This window comes from Equus quagga, chromosome 21, assembly GCF_021613505.1.
Source record: "Equus quagga isolate Etosha38 chromosome 21, UCLA_HA_Equagga_1.0, whole genome shotgun sequence".
NCBI lineage: Eukaryota > Metazoa > Chordata > Mammalia > Perissodactyla > Equidae > Equus > Equus quagga.
In genome coordinates, this window is record NC_060287.1 from 34,599,829 (window position 1) to 34,618,647 (window position 18,819).

General features: G+C 36.7%; 1 protein-coding gene across 1 annotated transcript in view; it reads right to left on the reverse strand.

Moving 5' to 3' along the window:
- Positions 1-1,949: 1,949 nt before the first annotated feature.
- The window catches only part of LOC124231567 (bromodomain and WD repeat-containing protein 1-like), a 122,865-nt gene continuing 105,995 nt past the window's right edge, over positions 1,950-18,819 (reverse strand). Inside the window, exons 38-41 of the mRNA XM_046648358.1 lie at positions 15,769-15,995; positions 13,815-13,982; positions 11,029-11,940; positions 1,950-10,007 (exon numbers count right to left, since the gene is read on the reverse strand). Coding sequence (XP_046504314.1) covers positions 8,848-10,007; positions 11,029-11,940; positions 13,815-13,982; positions 15,769-15,995 — 2,467 coding nt within the window. The 3' untranslated portion in view covers positions 1,950-8,847. The remainder of the gene's footprint in view (positions 10,008-11,028; positions 11,941-13,814; positions 13,983-15,768; positions 15,996-18,819) is intronic.

Below are 18,819 nucleotides of genomic sequence, written 5' to 3' on the forward strand. Positions count from 1 at the left end.
AATTCTGCACGTGTAAGCATAGTTGCTGTAAGGTTCAGGTGCCATGAGAACAGATTCCAGGAACTGAACCTAGCCTAAGGGCAAGGAAGGCTTCCTTTGAGGAAGTGCTATGGTAGCAGAGAGCTGGAAACTGAAGGGATCCACCATAGGACAGAAAGCACCTGGAGAGGCAAGTCCTTCACGAAGACTCAGGCAATTTTCCACCGTGGCTTGCCATGGATCACACTGGAGTTGTGCTGAAGAGCTGTGTGATGCTGGGCCTACAACCCCACTTTTACCAGCTTAAGTGGACTCAAATCATTTTTACGTCTCAAAGCCAGATTTTCAAATTTCAAATACAAGAATAATTAGTACTCTTCTAGGACATAAGTACTTCTCGATAAAAATGCACCTGAAGTCTATCAGCCACTGAATGTTAGGCAGGCCTGATCTGTTGGCAATCTAGTCTTACAGTCATTAAGAGTCGATCTAAAACTGTCTTAACGGTACACACATCTTGCTTGGGGGTGAATTTTTAGGACCCTGCCTCAAGTTTCCAGACATGTAGCAGATGTAAGGACAGTCTGTAGATCACTGAAATAACCACACCTGACATCTGAACACTCACTCCCATGATATCCTTTTCACTACGGATTAGAAAATAAGGGGTTTTGTCGGCTGTCAAGTAATGCTCTAATTCTGTGGCAGTGAAACTACCAACCACCAATCTTAGTAGCTTTTCCTTTTGTGAATGGAGATGTTTGCCCTTCTGTCACCAAGGGCAAATGAGTACATGAAAATGGCTTCTGTGGATTAACATGTGTTTGTTAACAACATAGCAAGAATTATAAGGAAAGCCTTCCACCCTCAAAGGAAAGCCCTTGAGATTTTAGTCTATGAAACTCACTTCAAAGGTGTGCTTGTGCTTTCGCTAAGACTATAAGAGTTCTATCAAAATATGTCAGGAACTAGTGTACTAGAAGCAACCCCTCCAAAATACATCAGTCCCTTTTGCCAATTATGTGATTCACATGCTTTTCCAGTGAAATTGTTTCTAAAGATATGTTTTGTTCAATCTAAGTCACCAGGCATTGCAAAAATGGCATCTTAGCAGGCTGAGCTGATCAGCATGGCTGCGCCCCATGCAGCAGAGCCTTCCCCCCTCCTACTTGGGCTCTGTGGAGTCACATGCACACGAAGTTGGGGGAGTGATGTAAAGTGCAGGGTTTTTACCACGTCATAGAAAGTTTTCTTAGGAATTTTTAAATTATGAACTAATGGCTCTGCAAACCACCCGTAGATCCAAAGTGAATCTTTAGCACATTAAATCAATGTTAGGCGAATGCTAGAATATGATTTAATATGCTACAACAGATAAATGAAAATAGTTTTTAAAAACATGAACTTTTTTAGTACATTACATTTGTACTTTATGGTAGGATGAAGATACACTAGTATCACACTCAACTAACCATCCATTTGCATGCTGAAAAACATTAAACAACTGGTTCATTCCCAACAACACAGCCAGTTAGTATAGATAAAGTCCTATTACAACTATTTGTTGGGCAAAATGATTTAAGTTGCAGCAATTAATTCCTTTTTGATGTAGCGATGGAAGTACCTATACTGACCATTTAGGAACCTAGTAAGTACTAACTCTAAGACATTTTAATAAATGCTTATTTGTAATCCAAAATAAGGGAAAATAGTTAAGGTTCTACAGAAGAAACTATAATTAGGCTTTTAAAAATGCTTTAAGGAAATTTGAACTTCAAAGAAATAACTATGTCCAGAGGGAGGAGAAATGGGAATAGATTATATTGTGTGTATCAACTCCAATTTGATAAAGTTGTATCTGTAAAGTCTTAGACCATAAAATGGGAATTTCATAGAATAAAGATAAAAACAGAATCTGAGGCAGATAGACAAGTGATAATGTAGGGAATTTAAAAAAAAATACATACATGTAAGTCAGTGTTAATTTTATTACTGAGAACTTGGTAAATTATAAAGTGCTTTATTCTCCTTGAGAAAACTACAAACAGTTTTTAGAAATATATACAGGATAATTCAGAGTTAGAAGTCCAATTTATGTGTTAGGGTACAAGGTTAAAAATCTTGGAGGATACTGGTCTAACAATACATTTGTGAATAGTGTCACGTAATACTAACAAGTCAGTACAATTCCACAAGTCCTACCGTCCCAGATGGTCTTGGGTCAGTCGTGTGTTACAACCGTCACTGAGTGCTTGAGGCATTGTTGCTTTCCTGTAAATGATTCCCTATCTGGGTATGGCGGAAGACCTCATTAGTAGAGTGAAAACCTCTATCTTTAATAGTACTCCATCATAGTTTACCTAGATGACCACTTTAACTCACAAATCACTGTATTCTAAGATGGTCTGTGGTGAACAGAAACTTGGATATAGACATTGCAGTTTTGATTCAAAGCAGTAATCTCTAGCTTCTATATTTTAGGGATTATTCATATTCCAATTATGATACTTCATTATACAAAACTGTTTTCCAAAATCCAAAGTAAACTTCACATCAATGCTAGAAGAGGCATAAAAAATTTTAATCTCATCAGCATTTTAACTGGAGTATTAAAAACAAATTTGAGAATGGAAAATGAGATGAAAGAATGTCAATCGAAATGAAAACAATATGCTAGCCTATTTCGTATACTTTTTAAGTACTGGCATTATTGCTTGCCGTGGTTGGTGGAGAAATCAAATCCACACAGAGGGAAAACCTTTTAGTTGCAAATCATAACCTCTCTCAAAAAAGCCTTTTTCAGAGCTAGTCTGAGATGTCTTTCTTCATTGTCTGCCCTTCACTGATGAGCAATGAAAAGACCAAAACTCAGGCAGCAAACAGCATTTATCACTGATACTGATCCTTCCTAAAGCCTACGTTTCCAAAAGGATCCCATCAACTGAAGTCTCTTTAGAGAATGACTGTGGTAGGATCAGGTGTTTTCTGTAACTTGCTGGGTTTAACATTTTTCTATTCTTTTCTAGGGGGAGTTAGTTACACTAACAAGTCAACTTCTACAGTATGGCACTGTCAGCTCAAGAGCCTGTCAGAAATAACTGCATACTCCAGAGCTGCTCTTTGCCCGTTTCCTCACTGCTCTGGTTCAGTCGATGAGTTCAGTCCATCTATTAAGTCTCCAGCACACTCAGTGGTGGGCCCCAGAGCCTTCGACCGCTTTGTTTTGCAGCTGCAGCTAATCTAGCTCATCACTACACAGTTTTCTCTCATCTCTAGGAGACAGTTAATCTGTTACAGTCATTCTTAGGATTCTCACAAGATTTGTGATGGCTCTTGCAATTTTCTTCTAAAAATCTGATAAAAGCTCTATGAAGTATGAATTCAGGGATCTCATACTTATCTACTTAATGAACTTTTATTTTTTTAAAGATTTTATTTTTCTCCTTTTTCTCCCCAAAGCCCCCCATACATAGTTGTATATTTCGTTGTGGGTCCTTCTAGTTGTGGCATGTGGGACGCTGCCTCAGCGTGGTCTGATGAGCAGTGCCATGTCTGCGCCCAGGATTCGAACCAACGAAACACTGGGCCGCCTGCAGCGGAGCGCGCGAACTTAACCACTCGGCCACGGGGCCAGCCCCTACTTAATGAACTTTTTAAGAGATATTTCAAAGCATCTCAAACTAACCTAGGCAGGATAAGGTACAAGAAGTAAATAACAGGTTTTCAATCTACTTTATTACTTTACTAATGAAAAGCAGCAAGATCACAGACAATCCAGTGACACCCCTTTTCATGCACACCTCATGACTCCCTTCAGTTTCCCAATTCATACAACAATGTGTGGCCCTGCACTCTGCCTGCATGAGAAGAAATCACAAATAGATAAAGGTTAGGGGGCAGCTTAAGACAAGAGGTAAAGATGAGTTGCATGAGAAATTGATTGCATACTGCAGACCTTACAGAATTAACCAGCTTTAGCTTTTTACTTGGGCTTAAGTAGTTTTAAAAAAAGCCTTTTGTCATTAGAATGACTATATTAAATTTATAATAAAGTAGTAATAAATTATTACTATATATTAAGTAGTAATAAATTATTACTACTTTAGGTAGTAATGGACTAAAAAACGGGCTCCTAGATGGCAATGCTAAGACTCAGATGTGGTAATGAGTTAATTTAGAAAATTAAAGTAGAGATCTTATGTGGGAGTGGAAAACTTCCTTTTGACAGGCTCCAGTTAGACTTTTACAGGTGAACTCAATGTGTACATACAGTGCAAGGACTAAGTATAGAGCAATACAAAAAATTACCTTCGATATATTAAAAATTAAAGATTCCCTTAGCATTCGATACTGTACAAACTCATCATGGGTGGATCCTTTCCCCGTGGAAGCACGGTGGGCAGGGCTGGCTACGGCAATCGGAACAGTCTGTAATTGGGCCTCTCATTTCAGTTAGGTCAGTCAGAATGCCTCTTTCTCTTTCACAGTCCAAATGCCATTAAAGGTTTTAATAAATGATAAAACTTACCTTAAGGTTAACTTTAAAACTAAAGTATGACCAGAAAATATGCTGTAGCACTGGTAATTAAATTCAATGAAACTATCAGTCTTGACAAATAAATACAGAGTCTATAGTTAACTTACGTGCTGCCAAAGATAGAGCCTGGAGATTTGTAGGACCCAAATGTTGTGACTGGTCCCCCTACCCATATCTCCCCCCTTCCATCAAATCCATAAAAGCAATCCTTGAGGAGATGCCAAGTAAGAGTCTTGATATTTTCCTACCAAATTAACAATATATTCAGAACAAGCTTGGCAGATTATGAGGGGCTGGTAAAAATCTCTTAACTTTGAGAATTCCCATGTATCCTTATGCAACATCTATAATTTAAGAAGACAGCTATAAAAACTTTCTTTAAAATGTGAGAAAAGACAACACAGCCCTCACCATTATACTCTTTACACTTCAATCCTTTCCATTAATTCCATTTTGAGCTAAAAGGATTAGCACTTACTAATCTAGTTGTACTAGATTTTTCCACAATGCTCCATCTTCTCCTTAGCTTTGACCAATTTATTTGGTTTGGTCTGTATGTTCCCAAATACTAGAATAGGAGACAGTCTTTAAACTGTTCAGTTGAAAATTCTTAGGGTTTCTGCTTTATTATTCCCTGATATCCACAGCAGAAGTTGAGAGGTATAACTTAAATAATAATCAACAGAAAGTTCTACAATGAAGGTGCTCTGTTGCACTCCATCATACTAGAATAACTGAATATAATTTCCATACAATATAAGAAAACTATTTAGGGACCACTACAAGATACCTGATAAAGTAAATATACTGACTTAATATCAACGAAAAGAACGGCACTGGTATTTCAGCTATAAAAGTGCAAGGCAAAAAGACCTTTTCTAGCCTTGTAGAAGTTACTCAAAAGAATCAACACAACTGAGTAAAAAGGAAAACCAACATTACTGCACACACCTTTAACAATGTTCTTGCATTCTGATACATAAACCTCTCTTTTTTTCAGGTGGCACAATCAAATTCAATTTGTACTAACAGAAGAGGTTAAAATCCTTTCAATTTAGTTTTTAATACCATACAGTGAAGTTAATAAATTCTTTGTTCTGATTATTAAAGAAGGACAGAAGAGGGACAGGGAATGTAGTATGGACCCAGTGTTATTCTAAATAATAATTTTTACTTAAGAGTAATTAACCAGTGGAATGCGAAGGATTTAGTGACGTGTCTTATTTTTACTTTTGGATAGTAGTACCTTCAAACAATATTTTTATTGGTTTGTTTTATGTCTCCTTTTTCCATGTGCACTTCTGGGTTTTGAAGTGCCTTTTCCTAAAACTAAGTTCTTTCTCCCTATTTTCTTATTATAAAAGTAATTTCCTTTTTAGGTACAACTCTCCACTATTCAGAAAAAAGCTTTTGTGTTGTAACTTAAGAGCTGTAAGTGCTTGATCACTCTTTCCAAGGATTACTAAATTGAGAGAGGATTTAATCAGAGAGTTTCCCCTAAAGCAAAAAAGGGAGAATGATCAACCTAGGAATTATCTGAAAATGGGATAAACTTTTCCTTTTATTCAGAAGTTACTACACATTGTCAATATACCCTTTTATAATAAGTAGGTTATGAAAAATATGCTTTTTAAACTTCACCTTTTTAAATGTTTGAAATCGTTTTTTTCTACTATGCTTGATAAAATTATTCTTTCAAAGGAATCAAAACTCAAATCTAAACACCTCAAACCTTTGTTAACCATAAATGAATAAAATCATAGGACTTTGGACATACATAACCACAGTAGTCTTTTTTCACAGACACCATTAAGTTACTTCAAGTGCAATGGAAAGCTGTAGCACTTACTTGTGGATCAGTTCACATTCAATGTGTAATCTTTTGTCTTTTTTCACAAGATACACACCGATCCCAAACATACTAAAGTACACCTGTGCATTAAATCCCTGCACGTTTCGCATAAAGTAGAAAAGAAGTCAAACATGTTCTAGTGCTCAATGTAAACATTTTGAACTATTAATTATTTATTAATTTTCCTTAAAGGTACTTAGGAGTGTGTGTCACATATTCAAAATTAACCTTAGGAATAGCACCATGACCAAAAAAACCCATAAAAATGAGTCTCTAATTCCTTAGTTTTACTTCAGAACTTGAGAAGCTACCACTGTCAACCATGCTTTCAAAGTCACCAGGTCAATTCTTGTTTTTTTCAGATGAAACCAAAATACTGCTTCTATACACCAGGGTCTAACCATTTTGTACAAAATGAAAACAGTAATTGGTTGACCAGCCAATCAACGACCAGTTAATTCAGTCCAAAAGATAAGAATAGTTCTATTGACGAAGCCTAAACGGTCAAAATATCATTTTACCAAAAGAATTTAGGTATTTATGAATGTATTCCATATTTATTTATGGATTTTTTTGGTACCTTTTTGCAGATGATGGTAAACACGGAGTTATAACCCTGAGAATAGATATAAAACAGAGAAGCTTAAGAAGCATTTAAATAAATTAATGGACAAGACATCTATTACCATTTCTTAAAATTAGGGAAGTAAAGAGTATGCCATTAATTTTTTCAGGTCAATAGTTAAGGACAATTATCCTAAATCAATCTGTCTACTATACACTTAACGTGAGCTTTGAGAAGAAGAGCATCATAGCTTTGAAGTGGTGATAGCTCTCTAAACAACCAAAGGAGAGGTAGGTATCCTGCTTATCTAAGTTGGTAATGTCCAAAAACATCCTTTCTCTTACATCAGAATAGAAAGAGAAAGTACCTTCTACCATGTCAAGTGGAACAGATAACTAAAAAGTAACAACGCTTAGGAACATTCTCTAACACTGATATCAGAATCTGATGCTTTTCCTTATCTGCCACCTGAAGGATACAGAGGAGAAAAGGGTTAATTTTGTCTGAAACCAAACAGTTAGGGCCAATAAATAACAAGGTGGGAGTACTGTAACATACTCCTTAGCTACAAAATATGTAAACCATTTGAATCAAGTCCATCTTCAGGCACAATCAAGCTAGAAACGGGCACCTATACTGTTTGGAGTAGCACAACCTATCAAGTAAAAATATTTGGCTCAAAAATAAGTGTACTATGGTATTTGATGATGTGACACAAGTTTCACTTTAAAGGGATTCCAAAATTATTTTCCCACAACACTTGACAGTTTCTTAGATTTAAACTAGAGGTCACTAAGAAAGATACACTTAGTTGCCCCAGCAAAGAATGCTTGGGATTGCACATGGCAGCAGTAAGCTAAAACGAAGAGATGAAGAATGACATTGAACTATTTTCCTATATAGATGAGATTTGTGATTGCACTTTTAACAAAACTCAACTCTACAATTTCAATAGAAATTGGGGAAAACTACATATAATTTAAATACTCTTTTAGCCCCGTACACTCTATTAAAGAACACACTTTTCCTAAATCTAAGGCACACAAACTCCTCTATTTCACAGAGTAAGACTATGGAAGACCAAGATTTTGGTTAAATCCCTTATATGGAAACCAGGAGATCTTGGAAAGACAAATTATATAGCATTTTGTTAGTGCACAATTTAAAAAGAAAATGCTAGGACTATGGTCTGGCCTTAGCGGTTTAAAATATACAATCAAAAATATTAAAAAAAAATAATTTACCAGCACTTTATAAATTCAAGTTTATAAAATAAAAGTGATATTTTCCTTAAAAATAAAGAGAGAGAAAGACTCAACAGCATTTGGAAAGAAAACTGGAAACCATTTCAATGAAGATTACTAAATCTGGTATAATGCATTCTACTCAAGTAGCCAGGGAAAGAAAAAAAAAAAGTGGTAGGTACCTTGCCTACTAATCATGGTTACACCTCCCATGATTGTAATTATGCACATAATATTTATGGAGAATCTGTAAACATAGGTCACATAAAATTGTTACACTACAATAGAGCTGGGGTTAGAAACTACCACCTCTTGATGAATTCAGAAAATAACTGTGTGACACTTGCTACCAAGAAAGTAATGCTCATTGGTTTTGATAACCAGGATATTTAGTGTTTAACATATTTCAAAATCTTGCTATATGTAGTTAAATACTGTCAAAGTAGATCTGCCCCCAAAATGAAGCATATTTTGGCACCTGTGCTGAAAGCTGCTACAAAGGCAAGCAAGTGCAAATAAAAATAACAGTCATGATTTAGTCACATTCATAACTTTTCATAGAAAAATATAAATATATTCCCTGAATTGTAGGACACAAATAATTTCAACAGCCAACTTTCACCATAAATTCCAGTCCATTTCCTCTAAATGAACTGGTTTTCCCTCAAGGTCATAAGGTGCAATCATCAAAATCTAACACATTTTCTAAGCTTCTATCATCATCCCCATCATGGTATCTCACGGTCCTTCTACCCTGATTTCTCGTTTTTATTTTTGAACGTCGGAGAACTCTCTTAGATTTTGCATAGTCCAAATCCTCCCAGTCATTATCATCCAAATTTAACCTAGGACGTTTGCTTTGTCTTTGTCGTCTCACAGTTTTAGATATGTTAGCTGTAAAAGTTTTACCTTTTCTAACTACTTTTGCTTTTCCTCTCATTTTCCTCTTTTTGGTTTTTGTATCATCAGTACAGTCAACATCTGATTCAGTTACAGATCCCAAATCTGAATCAGATTTGGGACTAGTGTCAGGTCCACACTTTGAACTCCCTGTTGTTTCAGAAATTTTCACATTTTCCAATTCAGGATGCAGTCTTTTCCTTTTTATTTCCGTCTCGGCTGCTTCCTGAGAATCACGAATAACTTCTGTCTTACTGAAAGGAGCCTTCCCATAGGTCCTGAGTCTTCTGCCATTCCACCTGCGCAGCCCATAATTCAGTTCCTCTTCAAAGTTATTCTCTGCAGTAGTTTTTTGCACCAAAGTTGACTCAGAAGAAAATTTTCTACCAATCTCACCCCCTGGAATATGGCTTTTTGAATCTTCCTCTGAAGACCCAATCATAGAATTCTTTGTTTTAGAAGGTGCAACATTTGTTTTGTGACGACTGGTGTGCCTGTTCTTGTGTTCTGAATTTAAAATACCTTCGGAGTCCGAGTCTCCATTTAAAGACTGGTGAATACTTTTTGTACTACCTTCTGAGTCAGCTTCTGGTGGCTTCCTTTCACAGGCATACTGTTCATTTGGCACTTCACAGTTTCCATCTCCCTCAGAATCACTCACTATCTTCTTAGCTGTCATAGATGCAAAATGGAGCCTTTTCCTTCCATTTCTGCTTCTAGTACACACATTTTCTAAACTAACATCTTCCACATCACTCATGAGCTTAATCTTACTGGCAGCGGTGGTTGCACATCTTCGAGGAATCCTTTGGAGACCTGTTTTGGCTTTTGGTGATTTCTTAACCACTTTTGAATTGCTGTCTGAGTCACTGGAACAGACCCTTTTTCTGGAAACTTTTCTGCTTTGTCCATGGTCTTGTGATGTAGAATCTAAAAATTAAAAGTATTCCTTTAATCTTTAATAGAAGAGTAAGTCTAAAGGAATTAAATGTTCAACATTTTAAACAACTAAGTCCAGAATTCTTATTCACCTGGAAGGAGGATGGCAGTGAATGGGGTGGGTTCTTAATACTTTAGAGCAGTGATTTCAGCCTCGGTGTCACTCACCAGTATAACATATTCTCATCAATAATACCCCATGCCTTTCTATCTACGAACACAAAACACTTGACACTCGAGTATTTTATTTACATGAATACAGACTAAACTCTCGTTCCCACTGCACTAAGGTATCCCAACTAATCACTTACTCTCAGCCTCCCTGAAATGTTTCTTAACTTCACAAATTCCAATCACACCAACTACTTTTAAATCTTAGCTTTAGTTGCCTCCTGCTCTTTAATATTTTTCTTCAATTCCCATTTACCAGGAGTACAATCTTAATTCAGCAAGTTATTTCATCTCTCCATGGTCCAGTATCATCAGTAAAATGGCCAATAATAATGGTTCCTATCTCATAAAAGATATGAAAACTAAACTGATTAATAAATGTAAATCATTTAAAAAGACTTCCTGATACGTAGACACAGCTTGGTAACTGTTCTGTTAGCTGCTATTATTACTTACCACATTCTTTTCAACCAGTCCTACCCTTTTCTTTCCTCTTCTCAATCTCTTATCACCACAGCTTACAAATGTGCTTGCCTCTGCTCTTCTTAAACCCATAGCCAATACAATATTCCCATCACCAATACAAGGAAGTGAAATCTTTAGTAGAAATAGTCATTAAGGCCAAGACTTCCTGTTACGTGAATAAAACTTAACGTGCCCAACAAATAGGTAGGCATGCAAACAGGAATATAGAGATGCACAGAAAAGACTCATGGAGAATGTGTGGGGTAGAGAAAACAGCTGGCAAAGAGATGTTTCATAGAAAAGAAAAAGCATTGTTTGCTGTAAGGAAAGGACAGTGAGAATAATCAGTGAACCAGGGTTAAATGTTTTGAATTACCTTTCGTAGAACTGCTTGATTTTTGTTTTGTCTTGTCATCATCTGAATCCACATCAGTTTCAGATGCATGATCTGAGAAACACTGGGACCCAGCAATACGTTCACACTTCAAATTCCCTGAAATCTGGTTTGTTTCCATTTTGTGACATGTGCCATCTTCTCTATCTTGTTCTTCAGATTCAGAGTCCTCTGAATCACTGAAGATCTTTGCTTTTTTAAGGAAAGTAGCGTTCTTGCGACTTGCGTTGTATTTCCTACCAATATATTTTCTTGGTTCAGAATCTGCTTCCTCCTCTTCTTCTGAGATGCGTTCTGCCTTAAGTTTCTGCCCAGACGTTGATGGGCCAGCAGTTCTATCATGTCCATTATCTGAATCATGACTTTTAGAGTCTTCCTCAGAAGACTCTATTTTAAGAAATTTTGTTTTAGAAGTTGCTGGAGTATAGGACTTGTAACCATTAGCATGCCAATTTTTCCGGGCTACCCGTAGATCACTTTCTGACTCTGAATCGCCATCTTCAGATTCACTGCCAGTACTCTGGGCAGCATGAGAAGTGGACAATGGTGATGCGTGATTTTGATTTTTTAGCTCCTCTTCTTCAATTTCTGACTTTAAGCTCTGATCATCTTCAGAATTATGTAGTAACTTTTTTCTAGCTACGGCAGAAGCATTGCGGTGAGGCAGCTTGCGGCCAGAACAGACACTCTCAGAGCTAGAATTCTCCTCTACGTCACTCATTAACTTTATCTTATTGGCAGCCACAGCAGCACACTTTCGTAGAACTTTCCGGTTATTTCTAGCTCTGGCTTTTAAACTTTCAGCAGTCTCCACTGAATTGTTATCAGAGTCACTTAAATAGACTCTCTTTCGAGTGGCTTTTCGGCCACATCCATTTTCTAAAGAAACGGGACCTAGAAATAAAGTAACAGTAAGATTAAAAAGATCCTCATTTCAACATTTCCTAATGACTTGATTATTTTAGTACTGATGTTCCTTGTTTTTTAATGCTGAACTAGATTTCCTTTCTAAATCCAAAAAGCCTAAAGGATGAAACAGAGAACCCAGAAATAAACCCATGTATATGGTCATTTAATTCATGACAAAGGAGGCAAGAATATACAATGGGGAAAGGACAGTCTCTTCAATAAATGGTGCTGGAAAAATTGGACAGCCACATGCAAAAGAATGAAACTAGACTACTGTCTTACACTATACATAAAAATTAACTCAAAATGGATTAAGACTTGAATGTGAGACCTCAAACCATGAAACTCCTAGAAGGAAGCACAGGCAATGAGCTCCTTGACATCGGTCTTGGTGATGAGGTTTTGGAACTGACTCCAAAAGCAAAGGTAACAAAAGCAAAATAAACAAGTAAGACTACATCAAATTTAAAAAGCTCTGCACAGCAAAGGAAATCATCAACAAAATGAAAAGGCAACCTACCAAACGGGAAAAAATATCTGTAAGTCAAAGAAGACATACAGATGGCCAAGAGGCACATGAAAAGATGCTCAATATCACTAATCATCAGGGAAAGGCAAATCAAAACTACAATGAGATATCACCTAAACCCTTTTAGAATGGCTATTATCAAAAAGACAAGAAATAACAAGTGTTGGTGAGAATGCAGAAAAAGGGGAACCTTTGTGCACTGTTGGCGGCAATGTAAACTGCTGCAGCCACTATGGAAAATAGTGTGGAGGTTCACCCAAAAAATTAAAAATAGAACTAGCATATGATCCAGAAATTCCACTTCTGGATATTTAGCCAAAGAAACAAAAACTAACTCAGAAAGATATATGCCCTCCCATGTTCACTGCAGCATTATTCATATAGCCAAGATAAGGACACCTAAGTGTCCATCGATGGATGAATGGATAAAGAAGAGGTGGTATAGCTACACAAAGTAATACTGTTCAGTCATAAAAAAAGAATGGAATCTTGCCATTCGAACGACATGGATGGACCTTGAGGGCATTATGCTACGTGAAATAAGTCAGAGAAAGACAAATACCATATGATCTCACTTATAAATGGAAGTCTAAAAAAAAAAAACCCAAGCTCTTAAATATAGAGAACAGACTGGAGGGCGGGGGTGAAATGGGTAAAGGAGGTCAAAAGGTACAAAATTCCACTTATAAAATAAATAAGTCACAGAGGGGCCAGCCCAGTGGGTAGTGGTTAAGTTCGCATGCTCCACTTCGGCCCACGTTTGTGGATTCAGATCCAAGGCACAGGCCTACACACCGCTCATTAGGCCATGCTGTGGAAGCATCCCACATACTAAACAGAGGAAGACTGGCAGAGATGTTAGCTCAGGGACAATCTTCCTCAAGCAAAAAGAGGAAGATTGGCAACAGATGTTAGTTCAGGGCCAATCTTCCTCACAAAAAAAATTAAATAAATAAGTCATGGGGATGTAATGTACAGCACAATGACTACAGTTAATAATACTGTGCTGCATATTTGAAAGTTGCTAACAGAATAATTCTTAAAAGTCCTCATCACAAGAAAGAAATATTTTTGGTAACTATGTAGAGTGACAGATGGTAACTAGACTTATTGAGGTGATCATTTTGCAATGTATACAAATATTGAATCATTTTGTTGTACACTTGCAACTAACAATGTTATATGTCAATTACAGCTCAATTTAAAAAAAAACAAAAAGCCTAAAGGACATTTAATCATATGTAGACATATTAAATCAATACGCCATTCAATGTTGAGCTTTTGGATCCTCTTGATATACGTTCCTGCGAAGTACCACTGAGTCTCTTACCAGTTTTCCTTTGAGCTGCTCTGGTTCTGGTCACCCTGAGATTGCTGTTTCTGGCCAGCCCACTACGTAAAGAGGGTTCACGAGCTCTTAAACTCTCTTTGCTTTCCTCTGAACTATGTGAAGCTGAAGATGATGAAGAGGTACCTAACGAATCTTCCATTTCGCTTTCTAAGAAAAATAAAGCATCAACAGTTCATTAAATATTCTCCTATGTTTACTACACACACAACAGATATTTCATAACAGACTAAAAAGGAGATTCTTAAAATACTTAGAAGAGAATATGTTTTTAAAAATTGTTTCAAAGAACACCTGATAAAATTTTGGTAATAAAAGGTACATAATCAGCATTCCAAATCAAGAGTCTCCTCTTATTTCTGAAAGGAACATATTAATCCTGGTTTGCATTCAGAAAATACAGTTTATATACTTTATAAATAAAACCTTCCGTTTAAAAATTTCATTAGCCCCACTATCCACTTCCTTCTGTTATATGAGACAGTCATTTCAAGTCCAGCATATCAGCAGACATACTTAACAATTCTCCAGTAGCCCTTCCTAACAGCAGAGTTGTACCGTACATGCTTTCAGCTCAAGAAAGGTCATTTCTACATGTTCCACAAAAAAAAAAGTATAAAAAGTGAGATAAATAATGTAAATAGTACAGGTCATTTTCCTTCACTATTCCACTTAACGAGTGTTTAGCCCAGTGTGAACACAAGACAGGAAACTCAGATTTCCTGTTCCTTCATCCAGATTCAGTTCTTAACATGTCTAGCACAAAATGAAAACTTCATCAAAATGAGGAGGAATGTATTGTTAAAAGACAAAATTTTGCTCCATAACCCCACTCAGCTCTATGTTAGAGAAGAAAGTGGCTGTGTTAGGAGAATATCATCAGTCACCAAATTGTGTTTCTTCCTTTGAAATTGCTCTGCTGTTTGGCTACTTTGACTGTTTTAACTTTATTCCACTCCCCAGCACTTGGACGCTGTTTCCTGACTCCTCCCCTTCCCTGCATTATTATTACCAAAATGATTAATCTTCCTGGAACAGAAATCATCCTTCGATTCCCTTACTCAATGAGGGACCCAATTAAGTAATCCAAACTCTTCTGTAAGGCGTGCCAGACCTCTAAAACATGACTGCATTCTACCTATTTGATGCTATTATTTTAAATTACAACAATAATTATACTATCATCATGAGTCACCAAAATCATACAGAAGCACAAACACACCAAAGCTTCATTCACACAATGCTAATAAAGGGATCAGTTATACCACCAAACAGCAATAACATAAACAGTTTAGAATTTACTAGGTCATTGGCTTTAAACTTAGATTACCATGCCCTTTTTTAACTTAAAGAAATACAAAAATGTCAAATTTTACAATCTGGGATATTCATACTACATTATTTAAAATTTGGAAGATTTAAATTTGCATAAAATGTGGTTGCACCATTTGTAAAGAACAGTACTTGCTGAAACATATTCTAATTGTCCCTATTTGTTACTTTTGCCTCTTCGGTTGAATTGCAAATTCTGGGGTTTTTTTTTGAAGATCAGCACCTGACCTAACATCTGTTATCAATCTTTTTTAAAATTTTTCGCCTCCTCCTCCTTCTTCTCCTCCCCAAAGTCCCCCCGTACACAGCTGTATATTCTAGTTGCAGGTCCTTCTAGTTGTGCTTTGTGGTACACTGTCTCAGCATGGCCTGATAAGCGGTGCTAGGTCTGCCTCCAGGATCCAAACCCATGAAACCCTGGGCCAGCAAAGCAGAGCACAAACTTAACCACTCCGCCATGAGGCTGGCCCCAGAATTGTAAATTCTTGAATGCCAAGGCCGTGTCTTCTTTATTTGTTCTTTCGTCTAAACCCATAGTAACTAGCAGTGTTACCCACTTGAGTGCTCAACACTTGAAATGTCAACATAACATTCCACTTCTCACCAGATAATGTAGAGCCATTTGTTAGAGTGACAGGTCTATTTCTTCTCATTCTTTCTGATGATCCTGCTGAATCTGAAGAGTTACCAGATGTAACACCCGAAGAGAGACTAGCACTCATCTTGTGGCTTGCAGAACAAGCAGCCCTACTTGAGGTAGACTGGGTAGGAGAACCTATCAACTCAGGAATTACTTTCGTCTGAGATTTTGACCGCTTCTGCTTGATATTTCTGGTCAAAGATATAAACAAAAGAAACAATATTTAATACAACAGAGAATGTCTAAATAAAAGTGTATTATTACCTAATCTGAGAATAATTTATGATAAGGACATTAAAATATTCATTACTAACAATTTACTCTGGCATGGAAAATTCTCTTACTCTAAATTTGACATCGTTTTATTCCAAACTGGAGTAATGAACAAATGATCCAAGTAACAGAGTTACAGACAATCATGCTGAATACTTTAGGTTCTTTGGATTAAATGTAGAGGGGAACCAACATTTATGTAATACAGGCATTCATTCATATTACAAATTTGAGTCTTAATACGACATGACTTTGTCTCTCATCTCCTGTATCTTCCTAAAGACAGCAGAAAATTAACAGAAGGAATCAACAAAACCTAAACAGAAAACAGACAGGCTAAAAAGAGATCAGAACAAGTTGTTTTTTCCTAAAACAAATCTGTTTACATCCAAGTAGCAGTTCACCATGGCTGGCCCCTGAGCCATGGATTACAGGGAAAGGAATGGATGTTTACTGACAAGATAGTCTGTAGTTTTAAGTTACACATCTGGGTAACAGAAAGATGGAGATAATCCTATTTTTCTTTAAGACAAAAGGATAAAGGAGCTTTTCGACTATCTAAGGCATCTGAGCTTAAAGATAACCACAATTCTTAAAGCACTAATTGTTTATCATAAGAAAATTCAAGCTTGTTATGTCAAAATTGTAACTGCCATCATCTGGAGGGCAGACCCATAAAATACAAAAGAGAATAATTACATACTTATACTTATCATAAACTTGATTTTTAACAGTAGACAAGACAGTAATACCTCAAGAGTGAAAACTTTCCCTTTTTATCCTATGTCTTTCTGAATTGTTAGACTCTTCCCTAGTTCAAAGAAAAAGTAGTTTTTAAAAGTAAACAAAAAAAGTTAAAAATTTATACAGTAAGACAAACCCAAACTGAGGGTCATTTATAACATAAATGACCCATACCCTTCAGAAATGTCAATCAAGAAGACAAAGGTGGAAAATAAAATTCCAGATTAAAAGAGACTAAAGAGACAAAGCAACTAAACGCAATGCATGATCTTAATTGGATCTGGATTAGGGAAAAAAATTGTCCTAAGGACATTATTGGGTCAACTGTAGAAATACAAACAAGGTGTGACACGAACCTTGTTCCTAGCAAATCCATACTAAGTATTTAGGGGTAAAGAAAGGAGCATGATGTCAGAAATATCCTTTTCAATGATTTAAAAGAAAAAGCTATTGATAAAGTAACAATAAAGCAAATGTGACATCATGTGAGCAACTGGTGAATCCAAGTAAAAAGTATGCAGCAGTCCTTTGAAATTACTCTTCAACTTTCCTAGAATTCTGAAATTATTTCAAAATGAAAAGTTTTAAAAAAGAGGTGGGGGAGGACTCACATAGTACATTGTAACGTATGTACTTGAATTACAGATCACAAAACAGCTGCACAGGAGTAAATCATTTACCTAATGAGTATGTTTATCTGTTTCAACAAGGCTCTGCTATTCTAATATAGAGGGCAGGAATGCCATGAGGACAACTTCAATAAATCCTCTCACCCAAAAAGCAAAAAAAAAGCTGGAAAATAATCCAAAACAACCATTTCAGAAGTCTAGAAAGTAATCAAAGGCATGCAACAAATTAAAAAGTGTTTATTCAAGATAAACTTCTGAAGCTAAGTAAAAACAGCGGAGCCTTTGGCATTTTTAACTTGAGGCTGCTCCCAGTCATACACACCTCCCAATTCTTGTGACACGAAAGCCTTGAAGACCAGAATTAGCAGGTGGAGGAAGCTGGCCTGATCTGGGAACTCCCCAGAAAAGCCGCATGCCCAAGAGCACTACAAACATTGCCAGCACTCCAGTAAGGCCAACAGCATGGCTGCCTAAGGCTGTCATACTGGTTAGAGTAAGAGTTAAACCAGAAATTTAAAGGAGAGATCTAGGAAATGAGACACTCATAGGAGTCTTTGAAAAGCTCCAACATCTTCCTGGGAAAGTGGAAGATTCCACATAAATTCAAGAAAGACTGGAGAGAATCCAGTTATCTACTGACCAATGGCTGACCTTGAGACTCTTTTTTTTTTTTTTTTGAGGAAGATTAGCCCTGAGCTAACATCTGCTGCCAATCCTCCTCTTTTTGCTGAGGAAGACTGGCCCTGAGCTAACATCCATGCCCATCCTCCTCTACTTTATATGTGGGATGCCTACCACAGCACGGCTTGCCAAGTGGTGCCACATCTGCATCCAGGATCCATAACCAGCAAACCCCGGGCCACCAAAGTGAAATGTGCGCACTTAACCACTGTGCCACCAGGCTGGCCCGGGACCCAAATGTTGGACTCAAGACTTTTAAATCAATTATAAACATGTTTGAAGAACTAAATGAAATCATGTTTACAGAATTAAAGGAAATTATGACAAATAATATTGATAAAGAGGTAGAAATTATAAAAAATAACCAACTAAAATTTCTGCAGTTTAAAATACAGTAACTGAAATAAATATTCACAAAATGGGCCCAACAGCAGATCTGAGCTGGTACAAGAACCAGTGACCTTGAAAACTGTCAATACAGATTATCTAGTATGAAGAACAGAAAGAAAAACAAGTAAATGAAGAGAGCCTCAGAGAGCCCCAAAAAGAAAGGCACAGGAAAAAAACCTCAAAGAAATAATGGCTGGAAATAACCCAAATTTGATGAAAAACTTTCCTCTACACATCCACAAAACTGGATAAATTCCAAGAAGGAAAAATCCACACCTGCACGGCTCACAATTAGTTG